The sequence below is a fragment of the Octopus bimaculoides genome, chromosome 3 (genome assembly GCF_046866305.1).
Source record: "Octopus bimaculoides isolate indiv1 chromosome 3, ASM4686630v1, whole genome shotgun sequence".
NCBI classification, from domain to species: Eukaryota; Metazoa; Mollusca; class Cephalopoda; order Octopoda; family Octopodidae; genus Octopus; species Octopus bimaculoides.
The window spans coordinates 20,134,797-20,157,073 of NC_142930.1; the positions used below are offsets into that span (position 1 = coordinate 20,134,797).

Here is a 22,277-nt window from a genome sequence, read left to right on the forward strand (position 1 = left end):
GGTGGAATTAAACAGCGATCAAATCATTTATTATATTTACATCTTAGGAAAACAGAAATTTTCAATGAATATGATAATAATCATCAATCATGAGCGGCATTTGCACCGTATAATATATACTCGAAACGAAAATAAGCACCATTTTCAACTATTAACTACATACGAAATTCTATTGCCATCTGTAAGCTAATGAATGTTTATAATTCAGCATATATTATCATTAATGATGGATAGCAAGCATAAATGTCTTAAGTGGTATTTACAAATACGCCGTGATAGACATTAAATAGTGTAATATAACATAATTTTCCAAAGTTATTTAAGTAGAGCTTACCGCCACAAACTTCCGCGTATAAATGTCATATGATGTCAACGTTTAATGCACAAAAGTAACTTTCACCGTTTACTAATGTGATGTATAACTCGAAGAAGGCATATCAGCATGATGTTGATAGATTAACCTTTTGATACCGGATCAGAGAAAGTAAATTCAATCGATGTTCTCAGTTGGAAACTAACAGTGTTGTCACATATCCGTCTTCTACTTTATAAAATTGCTATAATAAATCTATAACGTTTAATGGCATATTTCTGGTGCAAACGATGGGTGTGTTTCTATGAGTGTACGCACGTTGCTGCGCATGTGTGTGTATGTTTTGTATGTGTGGAAACGAAGTTGCAAAAGTGAATTTGTAGAATGAAACGGGTTGGGCGTTCATTTTATGTCTCGACAAGAAAAAAAAAATTGAAACTAGTTCATAGATTTGTTTTCACCCTTGAAAAAAAAAAAAACCAACATCTAAGAAGTTTATCAAACATTTTCACTTGATAGGAAAGAAATCAATGAAAGGAAGGCTATGAAAAATTTCTTCAGAAGAATTTTCTTCTGAACAAAATCTTCAATAAAAGAGAAAAAAAAAAGATAAAATAAAGTTTTGAAACATTGAAAGTAGTAAATATCAAAATCTTTTCATTCGATCTGACTTTGATAATAAGAAAGAATAAAACAACGGCAAAATATAATTAAATATATTCTCTAAAACATAATTATCCTTGAGGAAAAGAGGTTATATTTTTATATATATTCATGTTATTTTGTATTTCTTGCTTCAACTTGATTTTACTGCAAACGATTGACTAAAATGTCATTTGAGGCTCTTTTTTTTTTAGTGGAGTAATGCTGGATTTAGATGCCTACTATCAATAGAGATTTTGGCATTCATTTTTTTTTTTTCTAATTAAGGTACAAGATTAGGTGAGGCGAGTTGAATTTTTTTTGTCTGAACACAGTGAACACGCATACGTGCGCGACTTATTGTGGAATTTGAACTTTCGAAAGATAAATTACTGTAATTTATAAACTTTTCTTTTCAGTCATTTTCTTATATGCAGAAAGAGAGGGGAGAGGTGATGGAGAGGGAAAGGGATGGAAAGAGAGGAGAGGGAGAGAGAGAGAAACTTATAAGGAATAGATATAATGATTTAAATCCACACTCAGATTCTCATTTTATCGACTACACAAGAGTATATTAATATTGACCATAAGAGAATTCGAACTCATAGACCTGAATAAGTTAATCCGAAACTACAGAATTTCCAAATTTCATTCTCTTTGACCTGGTCTTAATATGGATTTCAAATTATGGCACGAGGCCAGCGATTTTGCGTGAGGTGCTTAGTCGATTACATCGACCCCAGTGCTCAACTGGTAATTATTTTATCGACTCAAAGGCATGAAAGGCAAAATTGACCTTGACGGAAATTGAACTCAGAACATAAAGACGGAACGTGGTCTTAATATTGATTTCCACAAGAACTACTGATATGTTTTTTTGTTAGCAATGTAAACCTCTTCTTAACAGTCTGCCTGCACTATGAATCACGTGTGACACATGGAGCATATTTCCGTGGCGTCTATGCGTCATATATGATAAACATACCCAGATTCTTTTTCACTCATTAGAGCAACTCGGGACTTTTGAAAAGAATGCTTTAAGTTTCTAAGGACTTTTGAAAGAAGACTAAGTAAGGACTAGGCGTAGGAGTGGCTGTGTGGTAAGTAGCTTGCTTACAAACCACATGGTTCTGGGTTCAGTCCCACTGCGTGGTACCTTGGGCAAGTCTCTCCTCGAGCAGACCAAAGCCCTGTGAGTGGATTTGGTAGACGGAAACTGAAAAAAGCCCGTCGTATATATGTATTTATATGTATGTATGTGTGTGTATATATTTGTGTGTCAGTGTTTGTTCCCTCAACATCGCTTGATAACCGATGCTGGTGTGTTAATGTCCCCGGAACTTAGCAGTTCGGCAAAAGAGACTGATAGATTAAGTACTAAGCTTACAAGGAATATGTCCGGGGGTCAATTTGCTCGACTAAAGCCAGAGCTCCAGCATGGCCACAGTCAAATGACTGAAACAAAGTAAAAGAGTAAAAAAGAGTAAATGTGTGAAAATAAACATGCAGGTTTAGAACTTTGGATTCATTTCTTATTTTAGAATATGCTTACACATTTTGAGAAGGTTGTCACGTGAATGAAATCTATCCTACTACTTCATGTAACTACTGTTTCGGCCACTCAAGTTTTGAACTCAGAACGTACAGAAATATAACTAAATACGGCATTTGATCAAATGCACCACTTGAACGGTTAACGCTATTCATTATCCTGGCCTTCTTCATACTGAACAAACGAACGAACCAGATACTATGCTGACGGTCGACCTGTTAGAAATAGCGTCTCAAGATCAAATTCTAACGCCTAAACAGAAAAAAGGAAGAAATCGATAACGTAGTCCTAGATATAGTGTTTGACAATGATGACGGGATTGTAAAGGCAAGAAAACATTAGATCATAAGCTTCCTGAAACTGGTGAGACTCATGTCTAAAAAGCAAACTTAGAATACAATGAAAATTATTATTTATGGGCATGAAGTTGATATTTAAACCTGAATATATGCAAAGTTGTGGTATTAATCGGAGAGTCATATGCGCAGCGTTAAGTGAGACAAGGTAGACTGGGTGATCATTATCCGCTTGATGCCTGAATTAAAGTACTACAACTTCATATATACATGTATATATGCATGTAAGCATCCATAAGTGCGTGCGTGTATGTGTGGCTCCTTTCGAGAACCGATCATAAATTTTAGCATTGAAAAGTTTCACTCGAAGTTAGAACGGTTAGGGTTAGGGTTGTTGTTCATTTTGTGTATCTTTGCGTTGTGGACTCTCAGTTTGAAATGCAAAATCTCACTTTTCCACGTAACCGATGGTGCCTAAAGTATCGATGGCAAAGTTCATTTTGTTCAGCATATATATATATAATCTTCGCATTTATTCAAATTTATATGTGTGTGTGTTTGTAGATAAATGTTGTATGTGTGTGTGTGAGTATGCTGATTTACATACTGATGGAAGAAGGAGGACAACAAAACTGGGAGGTAGTGAATGTTGTGAGAGACAGGTGCTACACCGACAGAATGACAGAGAAAAATAGTGTGAGCAGTCGTTTGATATATGCATGCTTGCGTGTGCGTGTGTGTGTGTGTGTGTCTTTGCGCATTATCCATATGATATGATACCATTTCTACATTAAGAAGTTTTAGGACTAAAACCAATATTGTATTTGAATAATAATCTCGATCCAAATAGGAAAGTAAAAATATGAGTAAAATATATTTTTTCTCTCTTACATTGATATTTGTAATTTTGGATAAACTGTGGAAACTTAACAGACGGAAGATATTCATTAGAAGTAATTTAAGTGAATCTTTGCTATGAAATCTCAGAAGTGAGATGGCGAACTATCGAGATGGCTGCATACTGGAAAAACAGCTGCGAATCCATTGGTTCGTATATTCCCACCGTGTTCTGAGACCTCCTGACATTCCAACGCTGTGTCCACTAACATGACAACGTTGGTGGTAAAATATTACCTTTTCTCTGGCTAATTAAAAATGTCGTACATCTTATGTGAAACTGGATATCATAATAATGTCCATATGCTTTCCAGAATCACTAGCACAGTAAAGGAAGTCTTCATACGTTAACAGCAAGTAAAAGTGGAGCTGTGATATAGACTCAACAAGGCCTTTTCTCTGACTAAGCTGTCATCATGATTAAAACGTTGATATAAAAAATATTTATCGGTTTCTTTATACTCGGGATTAAAATAAAGAAGTGGTTATTGTAAGTGTAAAGGAGCTGGATTTATTTTTAACGCAAATTAAAATTTCGTCACACCGTATCTTGACTCACTCGCTCAGCCTGGAGTCATGCAGGTTTTAATCAATTTAAATCTTGTACTTTTCTCCCCTGCCTTTAATGATAATGTTTGTTTTCATTTCGTGAATGATTACCTGTGATTAAATCATTTTGGCTCAAGCGATTGTTTTGAGATTCGACTCAAGTATATGGTCTGATGCAAAATTTACAATTGTTTCCGCCCTCATCATCTCCGAATGCTTAATTTGCAAAAACTATTTTATATTTTCTCAGTCTTGTTAAGTTGTGATATGTATGACTGTAATATGCTTCGCTTATGATGACCGATACGACGAAAAACCTCAGAATTATCATCATTTTTGCCAAATATTACACCTGTTCTCCCATTCAATCTACATGAATTCAAATTGTGAAATTTATCTTTCTCAAGACTGAATATGAAGTTATTTTTCTTGTCTTCAAGGAGACAATTTTAATCGATTTAAACATTTTTTGTAGACTTATTACATTTATAATCCCCATGCAAGTGCTTATTCTTTATGATCTTTGCTATGTTAAAATCACAGCTTTCACTTACTCGAAAGGAAAACTGGTTGCATCTAGATTTGAATTCAACGTACAAAGCATCCTGCTAAGCGATTTGTTTCTTTCCCTACTATGCTTTGCTTTTACTGATTATTGATTTCAAATTTTGGCATAAGGCCAGCAATTTCGTGGGAGGGTGTGAGTCAATTATGTAGACCCCAATACTTGAATGCTTCTAATTTTATCGATCCCAAAAGGATGAAAGCTAAAGTCGAACTCGGCGGAATTTGAACTCGGAACGTAAAGCCGTCGAAATACCGTTAAGCATTTTGCCCGGTGCGGTAACGCTTCTTGCCAGCTCGCCGCTTCAAGGGATGTCGCATAATATTTTTAGGTGTTTATCTCTGAGAAATATCAAAATTATATTCTCATTTCTCAGGTTTCAGTAAACTACCTGGTATATATATATGCACATCTATATTTATTTATGAAGAAATCAACTAGAAAGTTACAACATGGTTGTTTAATCTGCTACAGACAGCAACCTATTTCCCTTCAAATCATACCTTAGTCATCGTAAAGACATAACACGTTAGATAACGTGATAGATAATTTTAAAAGAGATAGTACGGTCATGGATGGAAGGGGAAAAACAATCAGCATGTGATCAGAATTGTGATGTATGTTTCAATTATAACGATTTCTACCCGTGCATATAGCTATAAAGTTTGAATCTAAAGGAAGAAGGCCTTCGTCATTTCACTCGCCACCTCTATTATATTGGTACAGAAAGAATAACTGCGCAGTCGAATTTTATGTAGATGGGCAGCCGACAACTTATGTAGGGTCGTTCTTTGTATTCTTTGTATTACTTGTCTTGTTCTCCATTTCTTCCTTTTGTTATTTGCGCATTTAACTCATTTGTTTTCGTATTTCATGTTGTTTACTGTTGGTGACGTCCTGCACACACACACACACACACACACACACACACACACACACACACACACACACACACATATATATATATATAGTATTTATATTATTATTTCTGAACGCCACGCAGCCATTTCCAGATATATATATATATATATATATATATATATATATATATATATATATATATATATATATATATATCCGCCCACAACAAAAATCACAATCGCAGAGTTGTTCGGAAACCGAGGTACTACCGTATATATATATATATATATATATATATATATGTATATACAAGGTCACAAGGTCCAGAAGAATGATAGCTATAATAATTTTGATTGGGATTTAAACACGCAACGTATAGAGCTATAAATAAATATCATTCGGCATTTTTCACAATGTTCTCCCCATTTTGCATTTGAACGTTTTTCTATGTTTGCAATTACAACCTGGTGATTGGAAGGGGGCCATACAAAAAGGAGGGATTACAATCAGTTGAATCTATTCGAGTATGTCATTGATAATTTATTTTATCTACCCTCAGAAGGACGAATAACAAAGTCGACTGAGGCAATATTTGAACTCAGAACACAGAGTGAAGCAATTAATGGCCGCAAAGGATTTGACGCTCTACCGATTTGGCCAATACAATAATGACATTAACGCTATTGTAATATCTTTGTTATAGCTGTGATGTCTATATTGTTTTTGTTGAGAGTGTTTGCGATAGTTTCATTGTTTCTATCTATTTCCCTGTCTGTCTTTCTGTATACACACCAGCACACAGAGATACTCACATATATATACACAAGCACATACTTGTTCGCTAATGCTCTTAGGAAAGACAAGAAATTCACCAGTTCCATTACCCAGCAGTTGAAATCAATAGTCCAAAAGATTGTGATTATGCCAAACAAATCAACCGATATCATCCTACTACTGCATACTATAAATATATAGCTATATCGCTTTTACAAAAGTATGGTTTCGTTAAGCACTGTTTGATAATGCTTATCTTCCCTTGATAAGAGTATAGATCCATTAATTAAAGTTATCGTACTGGCCACATTAGGCATTTAGGTACCTATTTCATTGTATATTTATATTAGTTATTAAAAACGATTTGCGTCTGGTATATATTGTTTCCCTTTGTTGTTCATATTTAGTCCCAGATCGGCCCGGCTCTGATTCTAACTGTGACCATCTAATCTAATTTTCAGAGAATGTGTGACTATTTAGAGAACTACATTACCCGATAGGTCCTTCTTTAATGTTGAAATTCCTTTGGCTCATACTCTGAAAGATTATTATCGAATGTATCCATCTTGGTTGATGCATCTTCTTCATTTTGATGGTCGCGGTTGAAGGCATAATTTTATGTATTTCTCAATATTCCTAGTAAATTAAGTAAAACAGTTACAGAAGGAAATTGTATTTCCGTGATGATTTTGCTTTCATTTATGGCTTTTATCACCCTATCGTTGTTCCTTTCTCATTACACATACTTAAATACAAATGAACACTTGCAGATCTAAGCATACATCAGTGTGTGTGTGGTGTGTGTATGTGGTGTGTGTGTGTGTATGTGTGAGTGTATGTGTGAGTGATACTTATATATATATATATATATATATATATATATATATATATATATATATATATATATATATATATAGAGAGAGAGAGAGAGAGAGAGAGAGAGAGAGAGATACGGTGTACATGTATATGCATACATTTCATGCTTCTCCAAGTGTATTGGTTACCATCGTTTTGTAAATCTTATTACGTTAATGTCTTTTACAGTATCGATATACAAGTTCTTCGTTAAACCCAGCACGATCATTAGGACCAGCTTTTGTTACAAATCGATGGAACAGTCATTGGGTAAGTACATTCTTACTAATTACTTTCTTAGTATTGGTATAGATTATCGTAAGCCTTTTAACAGTTAATACTGTACCCATCATATAAAAGTAATCGTAATAAGCTACAAAAGCAGTAATCACAATCCAACTCGTTTAACAAACACAAATCATAATTCTCACTTAATTTAAAAACAACATAACCCATTATTGATGTATTGTACGCTACAGACATTAGAAACACTAATGTAACACCGGAAATAACAAAAGAAACACCACGACAAATCAAAACAGATGCTCCAAACAAATGCAGTTCTCCACCCACCATCCACACGACAATACTTAACTCACCTTAGGAACATAGTGGCACTGCAGAAACTAGTATGAAGCCGTTGAAAACAGAATAACAACAACAACCACAACAATATAGTAATAATGGTAGACGTCGTCGTCATCATCATCATCATCATCATCATCATCATCATCATCATCATCATCATTATGGCATAAATAACTAATGTTTGTAAATGCAAATAATAAGCAATCACTGGCAAACTGCCTAAAATCAACTTGTTTCTCTAAAGCTTATCAAAAAGTCTATTAACAAATACAAATTTGGTCTGCTTGCTTTTTAAGAAGGTAAAAAATAACTGATTGAAATCAATGTCGTGTTTTTGCTGTGTTTTTTTTTATATTTCTACAGTTTTTATTTATTTATTATTTTTTTTTTCAGTCTATAAAAACGGGAAACTTACAAAAAAATTTACTTTCGATAGTTTTGTTACATACAAACAAAAACTTGTGTTGCTTTTCTTAAAATTATTTACACTATTTCCACGAAGACCTCATACATTGAAACGCGTTGGGTGTGTAGAACACTCGCTGCATATATTATCATCGTATTACAAGCCAATGACGTAGTCTGTATGCAGTCGCCTGACCTGATAGAAACGAAATAGCTAGGCCATAACAGCAACAACAACAATAACCAGTCAGCATTACTTCTTTTATGAGAAATAAAGGACAATAGAATTATGTAATTCTAGATATATTATTTCTGGAAAAAATAAGGCATAGCTACAGCTGGAATGCCTTTTATTATAGATTGGCATAGTCAGATATGTCCTATGGAAACAACGACAATAATGTTCGTATTATCACTGTTAGATGGGTCTGTCTAGTGAAACAGGATCCGTTCTCTTCGCAGTTATACTAAGACAAGAATCAGCACTGACAGCTAAACAAATGCTCGTTCATGTTTTTATAGCTTTCTTTATAACGACGTGTTTTGTTAATTCATGCTGATCATTTTATATTTTGTTTGTTAAACGCTCAAAGCTAGTCAATTATCTTGAGCGTAGCTTGTGAAACTATGGTACCGTCTGTCACTTCTTGGGCCCTTATTTTATATGCAATTTCTTCAGCCTAGCGGGCGACAGTCAATGCGTTGATCATAAAAATGCTGTGGTGATTGTGATGGTGTACAACGAACTGTTGAACTCCCAGTCTGCAATTCAGTTACATCTCGGGATATCTAGATATCTAGGAGAAAAAATCTTATGTTTGTGTATATTGAAAAAAGGTTATTCATTTTTGGTTTGTTTCTATTTCTCAAAGTAACTTTGCTAAATAGTATTCTGGGCGTTCTAACAAAGAATATTGCTAAATAAAATAAACATTGGATTTAGAATTCCGTTGTTAATCAAACAGAAGAAAGTAAAGAATTTGTATTAGAAGGGTATCCAGAACATGCGCCACTATTGTTCTTACTGTCATTCATTTTTCTGCAGCAATTTATAATGCTATTAACTTAAAACCTGTAAGTTTCATCCCATGAAACTCCATTGGAAAACGTCCCGACAACCATCTATTTACACGGCTGAGAGTGTTTGCCTTACCTTAAGTTAAACAATCTATGTAGCTATTCGATTCTGAAAATACAACGCTTCAGACCTACTTTTACCACCACACACACACACACACAAACACACACACACACACACACACACACACATACACACACACACACACATGGCCGCAGTTCTGAGCTGAAACTACAGGAAAAAAACACCAATATATTCCTTCAAAATCAACATTAACTGTATGAATCTCAACCAATTCTCTTTTCTAAACCCGGAGTGTAAATATAATGAAACAAAACGAAAGGTAAACATTCGCGTAGATTTAAAAACAGATGGTGCAGTATCCATCTGTGTTTATACGAAAGTTCAAAGCCTCATTTTATAAGGAAAGGTAAACATATATCATCCTGGTGACATCATGATTGGCGCATGTATTGCAATTAGGTATATACAAGTATGGATACAAATTTACTCTAAACAAATAAAATATATGCACTTAAAGCAAGAGATAATCTAAGTCGATTGATTGTGGAGCCTAACAAAATGGTTTACACATTTTCGATTTATTCATTATTATTATTTTTCTTCTTTTCCGACAAATTGAACTAAGTAAAGTGCGAAGTGATGTTAAATACACATATTTAACATAGGCTAATCTGGCATTTCATAAGAAAATGATTCTTGCATTGCATATTAATTAGTTCAAGCAGTTTCCAATGTAGTTGTTTCTATGTTCCTATAATGTATACATGTGTGTCTGTGTGAAATAGAAATATATCTGTCTGTCTGCCTGTCTGTCTACATACATATATACAGAGTGTTCCACACAGGCGTAAACGCATACGCAAAACGTGCACGCACCCATATATTTTTTCCTAAAAATGTAACTATCTCTCCCTCTCTCTCTCTGTATATATATATATATATATATATATATATATATATATATATATATATATATATATATTTGCACACACACACACACACACTTACACACACATAAGTATATGTATATAAGATAATTGATATGCAGACGCATAAACAAGCGCTTTGAGTGCCTCAACGTGAGAAATTACCGCCAAACTTTTCTCAAATCACACCCTACTGCCTTAAATAAGAACAAGGTTGAAATAATGTAAGTTCTACATACCTAAAAAACGACGGGATTGTCGCGAATGAAATTCCTTTGATCATACGAATACTCAGTCTAACAATAACAACATGAACACATTACTGATACATACATACACACACGCGTCCTCAGTTACATACATGCATTCACATACATACATTCTTGGATACATATATTCACACAAAAACCACACACACACACACATTCACGTATATATATATATATATATATATATATATATATATATATATATATATATATATACATATATTTGAGATTACGGAAATCCAATGGTGGGAGTAGGGTACAGAACTCCTTGATAGAGCGAAATGATCTTTTATTTCGCATCTCGTAGAAATTTAGAAACAAATACAATTTACTTGTGAAAGAGAAAAACAAAACAAATAATGCAAAAGGCTGGAATGAAAACGGTCCTAAAATGTAATTGTAGATTAGTTTTAAAATACAACGGTTTAGAAAGATATAGCAAGATTTAAATCGAAATGTTATTCTTGAAGCAGTAGAAAACTAGAATTGGGTTTCGTTGAGCATCGGCAAGTGGTCTTCTTTGTTTGAAACCAAAAGATTAATTATATAATAGGCGCAGGCGTGGTTGTGTGGCAAGACGTTAGCTTCCGGATTGAGTCCACTGCGTGGTACAATGGGCAGGTGTCTTCTATTGTAGCCTAGGGCTGACCAAAGCTTTGTGAGTGGATTTAATTGTCGGAAACTGAAAGAATCCCGTTGTATATATATATATATATATATATATATATATATATATATATATATATATGTGTGTGTGTGTGTGTGTGTGTGTGTGTGTGTGTGTGTGTAAAAGGTTGAACAGGAACACACGAGTAGATATATATGGAAAAAAGACAAAGTAGAAAACGCTAAAATACTTTTATAAAGAATATTACAGAACCGGTTTCGATCCTTGAGATCTTTTCAACAGTAAATATGAATAATAGATTTTTGAAAAATTATTGAAAAATTAAATTTTGGTAAATTTAGAAGAAAAGTTTTTTTAAAGACATATTTGTATAGTATTCAAGTAACAACGGCATTTTTCTTGTTTGTGGCTGTCTCTGTTTCACTTGATAACTCTTTTATCCGTTTTTATGCTCAGAGTTAAGCATGGAGTTTATAATCAAGCCATGTAAAACGTTCAGAGATTTTTGCAGCAAAAGTGTCTCCGAGATAATACACATATATTTTGCAGAGACAATGTGATTGATTTTAAGGTTTAAGAGCTATCAATTTTTGCAGGCCTAGTTTTCTTGCCTAGCTTTCTTGCAAGGTGGGCAGACTATATATTTTGTATGGAAAATGAAAGAACTCCAAACCACCTAACTTGTGGAGGACGCACTGAGAAATGACACAGCTACATATCGATATGACCCAAAGTTTGACATAAATTTCAGAAAAAGAAATATATTCATGTAGGTGTTTAGAAAAAAGTTTGAATCGATAGGACATCATGAAGATACTGAAAACATCAAAACACTTTGAAGACAATTGTATGAAATACGTAAACAAGAGCAAAGGAAGAACCTCAAAGACATCAATAAGAAGGTTCAAATTTTCAAATTGTTTCTGATCTTGTTTTAGGCTAGTGTTGTTAGCTACTCAAGGGTATATTAACCAAAGTAAGATAATAATAATAATAATAATAATAATAATAATAATAATAATAATAATAATAATAATAATCTTTTCTACCGGAAGCACAAGGCCTCGAATTTGGGGGAAGGGATTAAGTCGATTACATCGACCCGTGTTCAAGTGGAACATATTTTATCGACCCGGAAAAGATGAAAGGCAAAGTCGACCTCAGCGGAAATTGACCTCAGAGCGTGAAGATGGACGAAATACCGCTAAGCATTTCGCCTGGCGTGCTAACGATTCTGCCAGCTCGCCGCCTCAATAAAAATAATAATAATAATAATAATAATAATAATAATAATAATAATAATAATAATAATAATAATATTTTTTACTCTAGGCACAAGGCTCGAAATTTCTGGGGAGTAGGGGGGGGGCAGTCGATTAGATCGACCCCAGTACGCAACTGGTACTGAATTTAACGACCCCGAAAGGATGAAAGGAAAAGTCGACCGCGGCAGGCGAAATACCTATTTCGTTATTGCTCACAAGGGGCTAAACAGAGGGAACAAACAAGAACAGACGAACGGATTAAGTCGATTATATCGACCCCAGTGCGTAACTGGTACTTAATTTATCGACCCTGAAAGGATGAACGGCAAAGTCGACCTCGGCGGAATTTGAACTCAGAATGTAACGGCAAACGAAATACCGCTAAACATTTCGCCCGGCGTTCTAATGATTCTGCCAGTTCGCCGCCGTTTCGCTCGGCGTGGGAACGGTTACGTTTTTTGTGGTCATACACATACACAGTCACACTTTGAAATAAATCTATCTGTTGACGTTGCAATCATTGATGATGACAGCTGTAGGCGTAGAGCAGGACAGCCGGATGATCCGTATCTTGATGTAAAATACCATTAAGCCTTATTAGCCCAGCGCTTCGATTTCATACGAGAGGGGCATTTCTACATTTTATTATTACTTCTTATTGTTTCTTTTGTACGGCACCTCTTAGTTTTAGTCTGGTAGAACTTGAACGAAACGGCTTCCGGCTATAAACGTCATAGCTTTTTTTCGGCTTTATCGAAACTTGGAATACGTATACCAAAATCTTCTCTTTTTCATGATGGTCGCATCTGTTGTGACTGCATTTGATTGCCTACATTTTCATTTTAGAATTACATCTATTCCTTGTTTGACTGCCTAAACTTTTACCAGCAGCCATGATTAAGCTGTTTTAATTCGCGCATAAGCACTTTGAGTCAAAACACACACACACATGCACACAGACATACACACACACACATACGCATGCACACACACACACACACACACACACACACTCTCTCTCTCTCTCTCTCTCTCTCTCGCTAAGCTAACAGTTAGCCTCTAGTTTGTAATCGACAGAAAGGTTTCTACCAGTTTAAAAACATATACGTAGTATCATTTGTTTTTGCTGATGTCTATTTCGCTGTTTGTACATATTTGATTCTGGAACAAAATTTATATTCTATTCAGATGAAGATTTCCATTGCCAATTGTTCATCAAACTTTGTATAATTGCAGATGTTGGACAATACTTTTCTCCGAAACTCAAATTGATCACATGATGTATTAGGGATATGATTATCTATTCTGTTGCTTTAGATAACGTTTGCTATATCTTGTGTATTAATTTTGACATATATAAATATATATACACGCATACATATATATATGTGGGGATGGGGGTGAATGACGAGGGTGTGATAAGAAAGAAAATCATATGTTAAGTAGTAGATTTTGCTTACGATAATAGAGGTGCCTACCACAATGTTGTCCTTTGTGGTGAGAGTAATGATGATGATGATGATGATGATGAAGTTTATCATTATCAACATCATTACTATTATCATTACCTATGTGTTGGTACCTCTAGCTCTAGCTAATGCAGGACTACCAGCAGCATAGGTAGTAGTAGTAGTAGTAGTAGTCGTAGTAGTAGTAATACTAATAATAATACTAATAATATTATTATTATTATTATTGATAAGGCGACGAGCTGGCAGAATACTTAGCACGCCGGGCGAAATGCTTAGCGGTATTTTGTCTGTCGCTACGTTCTGAGTTCAAATCCCACCGAGGTGGACTTTGCCATTTATCATTTCGGGGTCGATAAAATAAGTAGCATTTGAACACTGAGGCCGAGGCAATCGATTCATTCCCACGTTTTTTTTGTGGAAAAAATTAAAATTAATGATAATGATAATAATAATAATAATAATGATAATAATAATTATATTATTATTAAGGCGGCGAGCTGGGAGAATCGTTAGCACGCTGGACGAAATGCTTAGCGGAATTTCGCCCGCTGCTACGTCCTGAGTTCAAATTCCGCCAAGGTCGACTTTGCCTTTCATCCTTTCGGGGTTGATAAAATAAGCACCAGTTACACACTGGGGTCGATGTTATCGACTTAATCCCGTCCCCCAAATTTGAGGTATTGTGCATTCAGTAGAAAGGATTATTATTATTAGTGGTAGTAGTAGTAGGAGGAGGAGGAGGAGAAGGAAGAGGAGAAGGAGGAGGAGGTAGAGGAGGAACTTTTGTTACAGCGTATTAGTAATTGTAGTGCAATGAGCATCACGTTTACACTAAGGATTACTGTTACATGTGTTTTTCTGATATGCGTTATCAAGAACCGTGTCATGTTTATTTTATACAATATGATATGAAACAAAATACCAACAAGAACATGAATGGACCCGATTTAGAAATTTTGTGATACCACATAGGGTTTACACGACATTTAAGTGAGTCATCGAAGAAAGGTAAAAGAAAAATAAAGAAGTGTGAGTGGTTAGGTGAGAGGCATAAAGTATAATTCTATACAGATAGAAAGCTTACATCTGAGTGTGTATGTATGTATGTATATGTCTCCCTATCTGTATGTCCGTCTGTCTGTCTTTCTGTCTGTCTATCTGTCTGTCTCTCCCCCTCTCCCTCTCTCTCTCTCTCTCTCTCTCTCTCTCTCTCTATCTATCACTTTTACATATTCTCGGTCGCATTCTGTTTATGTTATGTGTGTGTATGCATATACATGTATATATATATATATATATATATATATATATATATATATATATATATATATATATATATACACATACACTGTTATATATGGGTATATATATATATATAAGTAATATATATGTGTATATATATATATATATATATATATACATATACATATGTATTTCTACGTATATGTATATGCATGTATATATGCATATATATATATAAATGTCGTATATGTATTATGTAGTGTATGACAATCATTTTTATATCTATATCTATTTCTCTCTCTCTCTCTTTATATATATATATATTTTTTCTGTATGTGTGAGTGTTTGTGTCTATATATATATATATATATATATATATATATATATATATATATATATATATATACACATGTATTTATATATGCATGCTCTTTGCATGTGTGTGTGTGCGTGCGTGTATATACACAGTAATAGTGAGAGAGAGAGAGAGAGAGGAAGAGAAAGAGAAAGAGAGAGATGGAGCGATAAACATAAATATACACATTTCTCATCGTTAATAAAGATCCGAGAATAATATTTAGCGCAAAAGTGTGTCGAAGTTTACGTAAACAAGTCCTTACATTGCGGGAAGCTTTTTCTTCAGACTAGATAAAGTGAGGGATGAATCAAACACCTCATGCACCTGAAATAATGCAGAACAACGTAAGTCAATCTCGTGCAAAAGTTATATGTAAAATATTATTATTATTATTATTATTATTATTATTATTATTATTATTATTATTATTATTATTATTATTATTGTTATTGTTAGTATTATTATTATTATTATTATTAAGGCGGCGAGCTGGCAGAATCGTTAGCACGTTGGGCAAAATGCTAGCGGCATTTCGACGAGGTCGACTTTACCTTTCATCCTTTCGATGCCGATAAAATAAGTACCAGTTGAACACTGAGGTTGATGTAATTGACCCCTCCACAAAAAAAAAAAAAAAATTGCTGCCCTTGTGGCAAAATTTGAAACTATTATTATTTTCTTTTTTATTCCTTTTTACCTACACACAGTATAGGTAAAAAGCCCAATAAGGTTGCTTTTTGCAAGACCTCAATCTTGCATGAGAATTCTAGTTGCCTTAAGAAGTTTCGAAGTTTCAATGGGAGTGAGCCCAACGCTCCGATCACCACTGGTATCACTTTTACATTACTCTCTCCCGTTCCATACAGTCTTACCATTTCCACTTTCAATTCAGAGTAGTTGGGGATTTTTTCAACCCCTTTACTCACAACATTCATGTCATTTGGTATGTCTACATCATGATCTGACAGTATTTCTGTCTTTTATTCAATATGTCTTTCCCTTTGTCTTCCAGCTGGGTTCTACGCCTTCCTGCAAACACTCATCTCGTTGTTGTGCTATCCTTTGTTGGAGCCCTGTCAGCTTTTTCATCCAATAACCTTGGACCCCATCTGGTCCTGCACGCTTCCAATCTGGGAATATTCTTAACTGCTTTTTTATAATTTCTGTAGTTATCTTTATGTCTTCTTGGATTTCTGTATTTCTTAACCTATCTCGGGTTTCATGCAGCCACTACGCTTCATCATTATGTTCTACAGGTTGGTCCCAGATCCCTCTCCAGAATTCCCTGCTTTCCTCTGCATCTGGTATCATTGTTACGTATATTTGCCCATCTAGTTCCTGAAACAGTTTCTTCTGATTAGCTTCTAGCAATCTGTTTTGCCTGAACTTTCTTTTTCTGTTGTCATATCTTTCCAGTCTTGCTTTGATTGCTACTACTCTTTGTTTCAATTCTTCCAATATCACATCACATCCTTTATCTCTTATTCTATATGTTCTTTCCGGCATTATTGTTATGCTTTCGTTCTGTAATTCCTCTCTTCTCAATCTATCAACTTGTTCTAAATGTCTTTTTAACTTTGTTTCTCACAAATTACTCTACGCCAGTGTGGTTGTTTACCTTCTGTTTGTTGTTTTCTTTTGTATTCAACTCTATCTGCAGCAACCATAACTGCATCACAAATAATCTTGCTAGTTTCAGTTATATTTCTCATCATCATCATCATCATCATCATCATTATTATTATTATTATTATTATTATTATTATTATTATTATTAATAGTAGTAGTAGTAGTAGTAGTAGTAGTAGTAGTAGTAGTAGTAGTAGTAGTAGTAGTAGTAAGGCGTTGAGCTGACAGGATCGTTAGCTCGCTGGGCATAAATGCCTAGCGGCATTCTACCCGTCTTTACGTTCTGCGTTCTAATTTCACCTAGGTCGACTTTGCCTTTCATCCTTTCGTGGTCGATGAAAATTAAGTATCAGTGAAACAATGAAATTAAGGTGGCGAGCTGGCAGAATCGTTAGCACGCTGGACGAAATGCTTAGCGATATTTCGTCTGCTACTACATCTGAGATCAAATTCTGCCGAAGTCAAGTTTGCCTTTCATTCTTTCGGGCTCCTCCCTCAAAATTTCAGGCCTTGGTCCCTATAGTAGAAAGGAGTATTATTATTGTTAGGAAAGCTGACAGAATTTTCAGCACGCCGGCGAAATGCTTAGCAGCATTTGTTCGGTCTCTACGTCCCCAGTTCAAATCTCCCCGACATCTACTTTACCATTCATCGTCTCGGGGTCGATAACGTAACAATTAATTTGAGAATGGAATTCATATAATTGAGCAACCTCCTTTTCTTAAAGTTTCAATCTTTACGCCTATAACTGAAAGAATTATTACTTTGATTATTATTTTTTTAATTGTTTCTCTTATTTTTATTTTTTAACTATATATAATCGCAGTTTTTTTGCCCTAGTTTCGCCACCAAAAGAACGAACCATATGTCTCCGCAGTGGTTTACTTGTCTAAAGAAGCAACTCCACGCTGAGAAGACTTCAGGGTAACAGGCATCTTCAGTGGCCAAATTTAGTAACACACACACTAAAAATTTATATATATATATGTATATTACATGGCAAATGCGAGCGTGAAAAGTCATATGCTTAAGATTATAAACCTGGAAAAGTACAGGACAAGCTATTACTTCTAGTAAAGTAAAGGATATACTAAATGATATGCATCTCCCACTGGATGCAGTAGTTGTTATTTTGTTGATCCTACCTATAACGGAAAAACAATAAACTATATATATATATATATATATATATATATATATATATATATATATATATATATATATATATATATATATATATGCATATATACATACATACATACATATATATATATATATATATATATATATATATATATATATATAGTAGCAGATTCACTTAGCATAACAAACTTTCGTAAAACGAGTCAATCCAAGGAGGTGGATTTGTTCTACGCGCCCACGAAAGTTTAAGATGGGTAGAACTAAATCAAACTGTTATTAAAAACATGTAACTCCATCTGAATATGTTGAGTCTACTTCTTTATTTGTTCACTCACACCTGTGTATATATGTATGTGTATTTATATGTATGTATGTGTGTATGCATGCATGTATGTATGTGTATATGTACGTGTATATATGTATATATGTATTAATATATATGTCAATATATATATATATGTATTTATTTATATATAGACACATAATAATACATAGGTATATATATGTGTGTATATATGAATATATGTGTATATATATGTGTGTGTACATGTATGTATATATATATATATATGTGTGCGTGTGTATTTATTTATATATATATATATATATATATATATAGAGATAGAGAGAGAGAGAGAGAGAGGGAGATACAGTTGCAGACAGACATACAAAACTAAGAGAGAGGGAGAGGTTGAGAGACAAATACGTGAGACAAGGGAAATTGTTGAAAGATAAAATGAAAAGAACAGCAGGTGTACGAAAAATATTAAAGTGAAAGGATGGATAAAATTGAAAGCCAGACAGAACATTGAGAGATGCGTGCTGTGGAAAGGAAAAAAGAAATCAAGAAAGGGAGAGAGGGACACAAGCAGAATATAGAGAATGTAATGAAATTTGGAGAAAGCCAGGAATAAAAGTGTGTGAGAAAACACATAGATTACCCCATACCAATGCAATATTTACTCAGGTTTATTTTCAATGGGTTGAAGAAGTTTGAATGAAAATATGTCGAGACTTCTTAATATTTTCATAAATTCCCGTTCCAGAGAACCTTTATTTAACGAATACACGCAGTGGTATAAGGAACATAATTCAATTATGTTTGCATATTTTATATTTTTTCCAATTTATCTCTACACGTTTTTTTCTACAAATTCTGATATCATTTATATATTGAAATAGTTGCCAAAAAACATCTTTCTTAATTGCTATGATGTATCCCCAATATACTTCACATCTCTCACTCTCTCTCTCTCTCTCTCACTCTCTCTTTCTCTCCCTCTCTCTCTCACACACACACACACACACACATACAAATATGTATATATACATAAATATATAATGATACATACGTACACACATATACGTATATGTATGTCTATGTATTTATTTCTTTATTGCCCACAGGGGACTAAACATAGAGGGGACAAACATAGGGATTAAGTCAATTACATCGACCCCCAGTGCGTAACTGGTACTTATTCAATCGACCCCGAAAAGATAAAAGGCAAAGTCGACCTCGGCGGAATTTGAACGTAACGGCAGACGAAATACCGCTCAGCATTTCGCCCGGCGTGCTAACGTTTCTGCTAGCTCACCGATCCGTGGATTTATATAAATAAATATACAAGTATTTTTATATATACCTCAGTACGCAACTGGTATTTAATTTATCGACTCCGGAGGGATGAAAGGCAAAGTCGATCTCGGCGAAATTTGAACTCAGTACGTAATGGCAGACGAAATACCACTAAGTATTTCACCGGGCGTGCTAACGTTTCTACCAGATCGTCACCATAATAATAATAATAATAATAATAATAATAATAATAATAATAATAATAATAATGATAATGGTAATGAAGAAGATGATGATGATCATCATCAGCAGCAGCAGCTGCAGCGAGAATAGCATCAACAACAACAAAGAACTGATGTAATAATAACATGTCTTCATTTCACAGAAGTGCGACGGATGAGGTGACATTGCAATTACAAACAATAAAAAAAAAATGCGAAAATTTGCTGAATATTAACGAATATGACAAGAGTAAGAAAATTATATATACATACACACGTACATGTGTGTGTGTGTGTGTATATATTTGTGTGCGTGTATAAGTGAGTTTACCTAACGTCAGGAATATTTTGTAATTATGTGGAATATATTTTTGTGTGTAGTTTGTATATGAGCAGTTGAAGAATAAAGGTAGAAGTTCCTCTATTGTTCCGCGCTAAATGAGAAATGAAATAGAGAAGATGGGAATAGACACAGAGATAAAAGAACTGACTGACTGAATACATTAGAATGAACATTTTAATTAAAAATTGCATAAATTTAAGAAGTGTGTGCATCTATGCGTGTGTATTATATATACATATAAATGAATACATAATTATGAGTACATTTATATAAATATACATAATAGGATATGCATATACACACACGTATACATATATACGTATATGTACACACATACATACATGCACACATATATATGTAATTAATTAAAGCTTGGAAATACACCAGATAGAATGCTGATTAAAGCACTTTCACTGTGTATGACTGTCTGATGTCATCTGTACTATTGATATAAATACCATGGATCTACCTCAGTGTTCGACGAATGTATAAAAAATAAGAGGAACAGGAAATGGAATTCACGAGATTCTTTAATAATCACAAAAATCGTTCCAACCAATCTTGGGGTTGTGTACGTGATGGAGATGTCTGTCCGTCAAATTCTACTTAAGGCCTGAATCTGCTGATGTCCTTTGCTTACCCCAAAAAAGATTGTCTTGTATTTTATGACTTAATTTAATATCCACTTATCTGTAACGACGTGAGTAAGTGTCTGTCTGTCTAAGAGACCTTGGATGTATGCATGTGTTGTTATATATATGTTATCATGTGTCAAAATGCGTATACTTATCAAAATAATCTTATTCTTTTATGTTAAATTCAAATTACGACAAACGTAAACAAACAAGCGAAGCTTGCTTTTAGAAGCCTATAGTTTATCCTGTTCAGGCTATATTATTAGCATTATTCTGCGATTGAGAATTTAAACATCACTTCTTTAACTTTCTATAAAAAAGACATCTCAAGGCTTCTAAAAGCAAGCTTCGCTTGTTTGTTTACGTTTGTCGTAATTTGAATTTAACATATGAGAGCGTCTCATAAAGTGAGATTTATATATCTTAATTTGCATAGGAATTTGTGGTGGGTAGTTTAGCTTAATCGGCAAAAGCATCGACGCATGTAATGACGGGGATGTGAGTTGGCGTCCACAGCAGGCCACCTACACTTTTCTCTGCAAAAATAGGGATAGTTTATCCTGTTCAGGCTATATTATTAGCATTATTCTGCGACTGAGAATTTAAACATCACTTCTTTAACTTTCTTATTCTTTTAGTTTATTGTCATTTATTTACGAGCAACTGTATGTAGACCCATTAACTGTTTATGTATATATAAAACAATAGGCTGTATCTATTACATGTCATTTGGAACCACGCAACCTAGGGGCAACCACCTACAGGTAAATAACGACATGTATAATCGAACCAAACGAAACCGAGTGTATTGAGCGAGGTACCTTTTGAAAAGGCACCTGACGAGATACTTCTGCACAGAAGGATGCAACATAAGCAGGGATCAATGCAAGATGAATCGAAACGATTGTAATTAATAAAGAATCTCGTGAAATCCATTTTTCTTTTTCTCTCATTTGTGATATCTATCTATCTATCTATCTATCTATCTATCTATCTATCTATCTATCTATCCGACCTGTGGGCTTATGCCGAACGGCTGCTGTCACGTGTGGGACGAGTCCGCCTGTCAGCCGAGTCTATTGTGCAGATTGCTCCACCACCGTCCCTCAACAGGGAAGGCAAGGCAGCGTTCATCATACTGGTGGCCATGGTGAAAGAATGTGTGTGG

The 22,277-nt window shown here is 34.3% G+C and overlaps 1 protein-coding gene across 2 annotated transcripts in view; it reads left to right on the forward strand.

Moving 5' to 3' along the window:
- LOC106878504 (lens fiber major intrinsic protein) overlaps positions 1–22,277 on the forward strand; it is an 866,292-nt gene that overhangs the window by 597,819 nt on the left and 246,196 nt on the right. For both annotated transcript variants that reach the window (XM_089348664.1, XM_089348665.1), the window contains exon 3: positions 7,494–7,574. In XM_089348664.1, the coding sequence (XP_089204790.1) occupies positions 7,494–7,574 (81 nt within the window). The remainder of the gene's footprint in view (positions 1–7,493; positions 7,575–22,277) is intronic.